This window comes from Bufo gargarizans, chromosome 3, assembly GCF_014858855.1.
Source record: "Bufo gargarizans isolate SCDJY-AF-19 chromosome 3, ASM1485885v1, whole genome shotgun sequence".
Taxonomy (NCBI): Eukaryota; Metazoa; Chordata; class Amphibia; order Anura; family Bufonidae; genus Bufo; species Bufo gargarizans.
The window spans coordinates 193,202,200-193,213,880 of record NC_058082.1 but is presented as its reverse complement, the minus strand read 5'-3'; the positions used below and the strand labels follow the sequence as shown (position 1 = coordinate 193,213,880).

The window sequence follows — 11,681 nt, the reverse complement described above, 5'->3', positions numbered from 1 at the left end:
TGGTCTTTTTCTGCTATCTGGCGATCATTCTTCCATGCTTCTATGTTTCTATGGCAGATGAATAAAAAAAAATAATATGAAGTCTACTTTTAATCATGTAAAACAACATTTTTAACCTGCTTCTAAGCGTTACATAAAATCGTGAAAAAAAGAGAAAGCAAGACCATAGTCTTTGATGACTTTGGCAGCACTGTGGATATATCTCAACACCATTGAGCTATTATGGGATTAGCTTGTGAGTTATCGGCCTGTAAGAGGCCATTAAGGTAACTGAAAAAATCCTTACAATCCGAAGGCACCAGAGTTAGAGGTTGTAATATCACCTGAATATCTCAAATAGAACATATGCCTGATAAACTGAAATAATGTTAATGAGTTCTTTGAAATAAACTCCATCTTTATAGTTCATTAACAGTAGTTGCTAATGGTGCCCCAGAGACTAGACTTGGGGTAGTGAGAAACTTTCTAATAACTGTTTCTGGGCATCACAGGACAGATAGTGTTTTGGAAGTATTTTCCTGGTTGAAGAAGGGTTTCTTTTATAGAACAGGTACATCTGCAGTTCTGCACGTAACAGAACTATTTCTGGACAGGATGTAAGAGAATGTGTAACAGCCATTATTTTACAGCGTCTCTGCTAAAGCCACAGCCCCCATGTATACCGCACAAAACCAGATTTAGGATAGGGATGCAATTATTGATTCTGTTGTTTCACCTCACATTTGACTATTTTTATAGCCTTTTGTATTGATTTAAAACTGTGTATACCAATGATGAAGAAGAGATCCTTTTTTACACTGTTAATGTGTACCTTTATGCTGTCCTCACTGAGGGGAGATTTCAGTTGTCTATCATGTGTTGATGTGGTGAGACACCGTGACGTGGTGCATGAGGGGCTCCGATAAGTTCCTGACTCGAAGATATTGGCAAAGTTCTCAGCTTTTAACATCGGCCTGAGGAATTAGCTAGTATTGTCAGTTGCGTATCATTTTGGTGCATTTTTTTCAGTGAATTGTAGTAGGGCTTTTCATATTACGTTTTTGTCCCACGGTCAACATATGCATTGGGAAAAAAAGGATGCAAAAACGTAGTATACTACACTTACTGCACCATCCCGCAGAGTTCTACTACAAATATATACATTAACATATACATTACAGTGGAACCGTATGGTGACGGATGCCACAGCATGACATCTGTCTGAGGCATCCATGTAATGTACACATTATGTGAATATGTTAAAATTAGGACAAAAACATCCATGCCTGCCAGAGAAGAGTCGCAGAGAAGAACTGTCCATCAGTGGCTTGGGAGCAAGGGGAGTGGGAGCTCAGGAATAATCCTCTTTTCAGACAACCATTGGCTTCTTTATGGCTGCAAAGTTTAAACAGCAGGTCCTCCACAACCACATAACATTAGCAGATAAGGGACATACCGCCAATATGTCTGTCGCTACTTTATGCTGCTATCAATGACTTCCCTTTTAAAAGGAATATAGCACCTTTTTTTGTTTTACGACATGTAAATAAAACCACATTTTGCGTTATATGTTTTTCTACACTGATTTGTTTCCCGACTGTAGATTTTTGTGTTTTATTTTCTGGACATGATCATGGGGCAGCGATATTGTCTGAGCTGCTGTTAACAACCTTCAAAGATATGCTTTACGGCAGCCACATGGAAATGAGGAACCGCTGTGTAGTAAGATGGGAGCTGAGCTGCAGTAACCTGATCAAGGCCACCACACAGTCAACAGTCTTTTCTACTTCTGGCTTCATCCTTTGTGTTGGTACCAGCGCGAGCTGCCAAAAAAAGCTGATTGGTGGGGATACTGGACCCCCACCGACCTGATATTGCTGACCTAAGGGTAGATCTTCAGCATGTAGAACCCAGACAACCCCTTTAAGGCTACAGCTGCAAGGGTGGAGGGGTCGTCACAGCACAACAATTGAAAGGATTCTAATATGGTGGTCATCAATGACCTTTAGAAAAAAATTAAGGTTGTATGACAGTGGCTGTAATCAGACAACCATCACACAACCAAACACTGTCACAATGTCTAAATCAGGAAGGGGGTTTCTTTTAAATCACCATTTGCCTTGAGATCCATTGAAATAATTGACTAGCAGGTTTAGGGTCCAAGGCTTGTACAGATTTGAATGCAGTATATGAGGATTGTCAATGCCTGTATTATATTACTCTGGAAAAAAGTCAATGATCACTTTCTACCAGATGCATACTGGCCAGTTAGGGTTAAATGATGAAGTTAAAATCTTGACAGTAAAACTTGCAGAGGTGCTTTTTCATATATTATTTATCAAAGAAGTACAAGAAAACTAACAGTCAAATTTGAATGTAGAATTAACACTATGTAGGTATTTATGGGATTTTCTCAAGAGTTTTGGATATTTGCTATTAGTTTTGTAAGATAATTGAAAATCTTGGCAAAAGTGAATGAAGGTAGTCTTTGCTTTCACAGATATTAGTTTTATTTTATTTTTTTCCTGAGCCAGACACAACTGATTCACAAATTGTACACTTTGTACAGTATCTGTAGCCAAAGAGACGTTGCATGCAATATGTTATGCGCCTTGGGGAGGCATCCAGCATCCCAACGTATGCCATTGGGCATAGCACTCATTATAACGTTTTTGTACTATGCCACAAAAATGAAACTGGAGCCAGGAACATACAGATGAACAATCCCCAGCTGGGAAAGGCTTCTTTATTTCCTGTTGGGCTAAAACTGGACTTATATTTATATATGCCCCATTTATTCCATTATGATATAACACATTGGGAACATAGGCTGGTTTTGCCTATATTCCTGTACAAATATAGCCAGTGTTATTTTGACACCAGCTGCGCCAGGATGGTCACTGTAATGTGATGTGTTACCATAATGTGTTTTTATTGCGTTAGCGCATTAAGCGAGTCAGAATCACAATGTCTACATGTGTATGTTGTCTGGTTTGAATTGCTTTTTACTGTTAATTTACATTGTTGAAAACCACTAAAAGAATTTAAAAAAAATGTAATGTCAAACAAGTCCTAACGCATTTAGTAAAACTCTAATATTTTTTTCAGAATGTCATCAAGTGGATGCATAAAATGTTTTTTAATATTGTAATGCATGTGCCCAAAGATCTGATGTAGAGTGTCATGAGTTGGTAGGAGTCTTGGAAGGTGGGAATTTGGGGGTAATTTAAGAGAAGAGTGAATATTAAAGGATATTTCCTATTAATGCCTGCTATGGAATGAATTAACATGATTTCAACGTGGAACTTTTGTCAAACTTGTGTGGTATATAAAATGCCTAATACAAAATGTCATCAGTGCTTATACAAGAGTTTGTGATATATAATATGCAATAAACAAATTACATTGGGAAAGTCTGATATAGCAATTCAGAAATATGAATATTGTATTTTACATCACACGAGCATTATGAAAAATGTCCGCTGGGAGTTGATACAGATCATTCTGAAGGAATGTGAAAAAAGAAACCTGAAAGCCAAAAAACTTAGGCCCGCTTCACATATATCAGTTGTGTGTGTTTAGCTGTTTTAGGCCAGAAGCTGGACAGAACTGATATAGGTGCACAGTTCTTCACTGCACAGATCCTGCATCTGTACACTGATAGACCCGGACAGAAAAACCGAGCATGCAGCATTTTTCTATATGGCGCTATTTGACATCCAACATCACAACAGATGCGCCCGATGTATGAGAAAATAACTGGATCAGTTCTAGTGTTTTCTGCTTCTAACCACAGGGGAACTGAACCGGATCGCCAGACATATGTGAAGGGGCCCTTAACATTTTCTTAAAATTCTGTACATGGTATAAACTGTATAGAATTTTATTGGATATATATCACAAGCTTATTGCATGCAATTGTTTGGAAGACCTTTTTATTATAGGGATAAATGTGAAATATTTGAAAATGTAGTCTACCTTTTGGAGATTGGATATTTAAACAAAATAATTTACAAAATAAATTAAAAATGTTTTTAGGTTAATATTAATTTGTACTTTGTATCACAAGGGCTTTGTTTCTTGGCTAGGGAAATGATTGTTCTTTCTGTCAAATAATGTGGCAGATATAAGATATGCTGTATATAATAGGATTAGAATGAAAAAGTTAATTTCCCTGCATATGAGCTCTATCCCTGCAATCCATAAAATAGTGCACTTGTTCATTTAAAATATGGAATATGGGACTCATCTGTTACAAGGATACTCCCAAATCTGTTTGTAATTATATGGAGGGCACTCAACTATCTGATGTTGCAAGGAATCATCTGAAAGGTAATTGTATATAAACCATTTATTACAATATATACATAGAATTAATAAACAAATCAATGATAAAGAAATAGGAATAAAAATATACCGGCGAATACCTATAGGTGAGCAATAATATTAAATAATTATTATTGCTCACCTATAGGTGTCGCCGGTATATTTTTATTCCTATTTATTTATTTATTATATCACCTTTAGGATGATTCCTTGCAACGTCATATAGTTCATTGCCCTCCAAATTATTACAAACTCATTATTATTCTTTACCAGCAGTGGGTGTGCCGTGGAAAGTGCATCTAGCCTGTAGAGTCGGGACGGGTGAGCCACTGGAAACTAATTATCACATATTCCCAAATCTATTTGTATTTTATATAAAGATAGATAAAGATAATTAATAATAATAATAATTATAATTATTATTATTACACTTTTGCAGCATCACTAATATATATATATTAAAGACAAAATGGGAGGCAGCACCGATCAAGATTTGAAAATACCCGGGTGCACGCTCTAGGGGATAAAGCTTACTTTTACCTTTTACCTTATTTTTTGCACATATTATATATATATATATATATATATATATATATATATACACTCGGACTGGCTCACAGGGGTACAGGTGAATCCCCTGGTGGGCCCCTGAGGAAGGTCGGCCCCTAGGCTCCCACTCCCTGCACAAGTGGCATATAACACAGTAGACTTATGCACTACATACATCTATTCAATATGCAGCACCTCAACCAGCCTATGTTCATATAAAAAAAAACTTGATAGATTATTAAAGAAACTCCCCACTTTATTATTTTAGACATGATCAGAACTGAGATGACTTCTAGGTATAGAGGAAAGCTGCCAGTGTCTTCTTTTCCCCAGGACCTACCTTCTCAAAGTTGCTGCAGGGACCCCCATATTCAATCTGGTAGCATCTTGCTGCTGTGTGAGCAGGTAATATTTGAATGTATCCGTACGGTGGGCCCCAAAAATAAATTTTAATGGTGGGCCCTAGGCACCCCAGTCTCACAATGTATATATATATATATATATATATATATATATATATTTATAGTTAGACATAATTAGATTATCATGATATTATTCATTAATCCTTGCAAAAATATGTTTTCAAATTGTTAGGCACCTGGTTCCTATGAAAAGTATAATACATATAAGATTGATAAAATTGATTTGGTAAAACTACAATTACAGTATACATGCTTTATTTCTACATGTGTTGTAAAATACAGGTAGTTTGTATACCGATGGAGCAGAAGTCACAAGTTTCTGCATTTTTCACATGAAAACCCAGTAAAATAGTTCAGTTGTAACAAGTGCATCATGCATCAGGAGAAAATAAAACTTCACAGTCCTGGAGGTGCTGATGTGAATTCATAGAGAAGTGGCATTAGGTAAATGCTGTTGACTACTAGTGCTATGTAAGTGGATCAGCATGGCAATTTTCGCAGGGCTTATCCTGGCATTTTATTTCAGAGCTATCAGGTTGGCACATTCAATGGCTCCAAATAAAATACTGCAACAAACTGCAAATTGACAGCTGATCAAGTTTTTTTTTTTTGTATGAACACATGAGCAAAGTGTCTTCTCAGCTAACAATCAGAAAAGGTGGTGAATACCTTGTCCCTGGCACTGCCAGTCTGCCCTGCACTGCATACTCATGGACAGAAATCAGTAGGATACTATTCTGGTCATTAGGATCCCAGTCTGCATGTAATGTGTTATGTGCAAGATTCAGAGATGGAGTCATAAAGTTCACCATGACATAGCTTTAGAGACCTTGCCCTGGCTACTGGTTGTCTGCCCTGCATGCCAGTGGTGCCCTCAGCCCAGTGATATCCCAGGCTCTTTAGGAGGACTGTGCTGATCATACCTTTGGTACTTAGCCTTCTGATGTGTGAACAGCAGCAGTGAGCAGTAATTGATCCATAAACCGGAGGAACCCCGGCTCTGACATGATCAGTGTGACACTGGGGTGTAATGACCAGTGGGCAGCCCTGGCTAATGCTCCCAGTAAAGGATATCTGCTCCTCCAGCGTGTCCTCTGCCTCCCAGTGCTCACATCTCCTCATTTACATAGCTTGATCCAATTTAACTGGCAGCTTTAATCTGCATTGTCCACTGGGACCAGCATTTACCCTGCTCGCTCCATTAAATCCCAGCTATAGCTGTGTGCCTCTGGGGGGCTTAGCTGCAGCTCATGGCTTTCTGCAGCAATTTCATGAGACCCCTTTGCCTGTCCTCCAGCCAAGCACATGCCCTGCCTGCAGTTCCCTGCCCTGGAGGGGTATTAACTCTTTCAGATCTCCACTGCTTGTATTCATCTGCTAGCTTGTATTACCCACCACAGTATTGGCCTAGTAAACAGATCAGGCAGCGCTTTCTCGTATTTGGTCAAATCTAGGCAATATTCAGAAATAATAGCCATCACTGCCATGATGAGGTACAAAGGCTATCCTGTGCCCTCCTTGCTGTAACAGCAACCCCCCCCCCCCCCCCCCCCAAAGAACTACAACATTGTATCCTATGGACAATTTTGGCAGTGTCCCCTGTCAGATTGGAGAGGCTCCTTTTCACTAGGTGATGGTAAAAGAGTTTGACTCTCAGATGACCCGGGGTCAGGACTGGTGTGCGGTAATCCCACCCTGTGCCCCATGCCCACTGCTATTCATCTTAATCTTGGCTGACACATGGCACAGACTTGTGTCACCAGGAGGAATCAGGTCCACAGATCTGCTTCAATGACCACAAGCCTGGGCTCTTGTCCTAAAATACACTGAGCGGTAAGGTATGGGCTCCTCTTTACAATGGTAGAAGGGGTCTGCTGTTATAAAGTAGGGGCCCACAAGTCTAGAGGTGCTCTAACTGCCGTCTCAGCAGCAGGCTCCCTCCCTCCATGCAATTGTGTAATTATTCTGCATTCCAGCAATTCAGGCAGATGGCTGATCTCTACTGTCTGCTCATCTGATCGCCTCTCCGCACACATCCATAGCAGATAGTCCTGTAACTGCTCCAAACTTCAGCTCCAGCCTAGGGAACAGAGACTGACTGGTGCGACTTTATAAGGAATGCGACATCTTGGGATCATTTCTTACTGCGCATCTCCTACAAACTGTATGATATGGATGGATAGATAGATAGATAGATAGATAGATAGATAGATAGATAGAAATAAATGGATAGATGATGAAGATATAAGATAGATAGATAGATAGATAGATAGATAGATAGATAGATGATGAAGATAGATAATAGATAGAAATAAATGGATATATGATGATGTTGATAGATGATGATAATGAAGATAGATAATAGATAGATGTATATAGATAATTAATAGATGTTAAATAGAATTGATAGATGACAGATGGATGATAGATAATTGATAGATAGGTAGATAGATTTAGATAGATAGACAGATAATGACAATGAAGAAAGAGATAGATAGTTAGATAGACAGTTAATAGATGATAGATATAATTGATAGATGACAGATAGATAGATGTTGTAGATAGAAGATAGATAGAAATGATAGATAATAGATATGAGATAGATAGATAGATAGATAGATATAGATAAATAGATAGATAGATAGATAGATAGATAGATAGATAGCAGAGAGATGTAGACATGGTATATGAAATAAACATGTAAAAGTTCTGCTTAATTATGACATTAAATTAATAGAGGCCTTAATGAAAATGTCGCAATGAGTTTAACTAAGCAAATAAACAGGACACAAAAGGATCAGTCATTAGTGCGGTAATCAGGACGGGTTCAGGACAGATCGCAGCCGCTGGTTGGGCACTGAGCATATTTAGCGCACTGTGTGACTGCAGCCTCTACCAGGATCTGTCCGAAACATGATCTACCGGCAGAAGCACCAGCAATGAGCAGCACCTACCGCAACGAGGAGAAGAAACCAAATCTTTTCACTTACTCCACAATTTTAGGCAAACTTTCTCCCTGTTCCCCTCAAACAGCCACTGAAAGAACAACCATCACCCCGACAATATCTTGACATAAATGACCATCTCGTCAAAACTTTCCTCCTGCGACTTCCAGGAGTTATCCTTCAAATTCAAGACCTTTAGACCTGATCCACACGTCAATAACATATCACTATAAGATGGGGAGATGCAGAATTATAGGACGAATTAAATGTCATTAAAGTCAATCATTCCAAAAACTTTTTTAACAAAAAGAAAAACCATCTAGTTCTTTTTCAATTGAAAATTTATTAAATTCGCCTCGTCAGTTCTGATGACTTGGTTTTCTTTTTAAAGCAGAGAAGACGTTTCATAAACTATGTATACAATAGGAATCCGCACCGGCTAGAATAAAAAATATTTCACCAGCAATGTACAAGAAATCATAAAAAAACGAAAACAAATACAGAAACGCTTAGAAAAAGAATAAACGAATAAAAAGGGAAGAAACTCCGGAGCCATAAATAATCAGCGTCACATACAAGATCAAAGGCAAAGAAACGAAAACTGCAACAAGAGGCCAAAGGAAAGGAACAGAAAGATGAAGGAGCCGCCGCTATAAATACTGTACAGAACCGCACCGGAGCCGCGTCTACATTGGCCAGAGTTATCATTACCTTCACTTTCCATTGTATTATTATTATTAATATTAGAATTATTTTACAATCATTAAAACATGAAAACATTTCTGTACAAAAGAAAACAAGCGACAAGTTCTGGGCAGTGATCACACGGGGAAGATGCCAGGAGCCGGTGATCATCGCACTGAGTCTCTGTCCTGTCAGATGTGTGTGAGGGGCACGGTGCCATTTACCCCCGTGCTGGCTGCCCCCTGGTAATGTTGGGGTAAGCTGTGCAGTCTACTGTTTGCCGCTGCCGCCGCCGCGGCCGCCGCCACTGCCGCCGGGTCTCCAGTCTCCCCCCCGCTGGGTAAGTACATACTGATCATCTCCCGCAGATCCCCGGGGCAGGGCTGCCGGCTGTGCGGGCCTCCTCCGCTGACAGGGGGGCTGACGCTGGGCTCGGACTTGACCAGGGAGCCCAGGGAGGAGACCGCGGAGGACGGCGATCCCTGGTGCTGCTGCTGGCTGGAGGAGTAGCTCAGCGCCCCGTAGCCGGAGGGAGAGGCGCTCATGTAGCTCTGCGCCCCGGGGAGCAGGCTGTACTGCAGGGCACTCATGTCATAGCGGTGCATAGGCTGGGGGGGAGGCGGCGGGTGAGGAGGGGGGTTGTGGTGCGGGTGGTGGTGCGGATGGTGGTGTGGATGGTGAGGGTGGTGCGGGTGGTGCCCCCCGCTGCCAGGGTGCTGCTGTTGCTGCTGACTATAAGCGAGCTGAGCCTCCTGCATCATGGCAGCAGCGGCTGCGGCGGCCACGGAGCCCGGGTAAGCGCCGTTAGCCCAGCCGTTCATGTGAGCGTATCCTCCGGCCCCAGCGGAGGCCCCTGAGCCCGGGCTTTCCAGGCGCTGCACCACCACTCCGCCGGTGCCGCCGCCCCCTCCGCCGGTGCCGCCACCGGGGCTCAGACCGACCCCCATGTGCCCCCCGCCGGCCGCGTGCAGCAGCCCCCCGGCCAGGGAGTACTTGTCCTTCTTCAGCAGGGTCTTGGTCTTGCGCCGGGGCCGGTACTTGTAATCCGGGTGCTCCTTCATGTGCAGGGCTCGCAGCCTCTTGGCCTCGTCTATGAATGGCCTCTTCTCGGCCTCGGACATAACTTTCCACTCGGCCCCCAGCCTCTTACTGATCTCCGAGTTGTGCATCTTGGGGTTCTCCTGCGCCATCTTCCTCCTCTGCCCCCGGGACCACACCATGAAGGCGTTCATGGGCCGCTTCACCCGGTCCTGGCTGGCCTTGTTACCCCCTCCTCCCCCGGCCTGCCCCGTGTTACTGGGGGGCTGAACCCCGGGGGAGTGCAAGTCCGTCTCCATCATCATGCTGTACATCAGGGCTCTGTGCACACGGGCGGGCACGGTGTGCGGCTACTTGTGGTACTCTGCTGCTGCTGAGGAGGCAGAGCGCTGGAGCATCAGTTCTGGGCGGGGAGACAACTCCGGGAAACTTTCTGCTCCTCTCAGTCCCGCTTCCCGCGGATGCTGCGCTCGCACAACAGGTGACAGCCGGTGCCCGGGTGTCAGCAGGTACAGGACATGGCGGGTGGCCCCGGGAAGGTGAAGTCCACAGCACACGAGGTGCCAGCGAGGGGGTCACCGGAATCAGCGCTGCCGTCTCTCCGTGATACAGCAGGACGGCGGCATGAGACACTGGAGGCAGCGAACAGCAGCCATACCCCGCACGCCGCCTGCCATTAAATGATTTTGCCTTAGCCAATAGGAGGCCGGCGGCCGGCGGGGAGGGGAGGGCTGAGCCCGGGAGAAGGGGCGGGCACAGGACACGGCGTGTCACACACTGCCGGAGGGGGGGGGGGGGGATTAGCGGGACACCGGGCCCTGACGTCACAGGGGAAAACAGCAACCGGAGCAAGGGGGTTATGCACTGAAAGTAGGAGCTGGAGCTGGCACAGGGGGCGACCCTGCCCTGGCACCTGACCTGCAGGAGGACTCTACAGTGAGGAGCGGAGGCTCTTGTACTGTGCAGTGCTACCCAAGTGTCCCGGAGAAAGTTTCCTGGGTGAGAGTAGTAGTCCTGTACTGGAGAGGTGTGAGGAGGATGAGGGGAGCAGGTGGAAGTAGTTGCTAAGTGACAGCAGAGAGACAGTGACACGTGTGTCTATCATCCGTCAAGGATCCTCTGGCAGCTCTGATAGCATCTGTATGGGGGCGGCAGGGGGGCTTCTCAGTGTAATGTATGGAGAGAGTGCACCTGATCTCAGGCTCCAGCCAACATCACTAATCAAAGGCAATGGATATATATATATATAGTAGATCTAAAATACATCACCCACAAGGGGGGCTAAAGAGAAGAAACAACAGTCACGACCGAGGTCTGAAATATTCCGCAGCACAGAACTGAAGCCATAGGAACCGTAGATACTGGCATTTCTGTACACGGATAATAGATGGATATAGACGTATATGCACATAATAGTGTACAGATGGACACAACAGGCAAATACAAGATAGACAGGTGGATGGATACATAATAGCTATAGATGTGAAGTAGAAGAAGTACAGATGGACACTACAGGCAAATACAAGATAGACAGGTGGACACACACATACATAACAGCTATAGATGTGAAGTAGAAGTACAGATGGACACAACAGGCAAATACAAGATAGACAGGTGGACACACACATACATAACAGCTATAGATGTGAAGTAGAAGTACAGATGGACACAACAGGCAAATACAAGATAGACAGGTGGACACACACACATAACAGCTATAGATGTGAAGTAGAAGAAG

General features: G+C 43.2%; 1 protein-coding gene across 1 annotated transcript; it reads right to left on the bottom strand.

Annotated features, from left to right (window-relative positions):
* Positions 1-8,585: 8,585 nt before the first annotated feature.
* Positions 8,586-10,602, bottom strand: SOX1 (SRY-box transcription factor 1). The gene has a single exon (XM_044285046.1). The coding sequence runs from the start codon at positions 10,255-10,257 to the stop codon at positions 9,097-9,099; it is 1,161 nt and encodes a 386-aa protein (XP_044140981.1). The 5' UTR covers positions 10,258-10,602; the 3' UTR covers positions 8,586-9,096.
* Between the last annotated feature and the right edge of the window lie 1,079 nt (positions 10,603-11,681).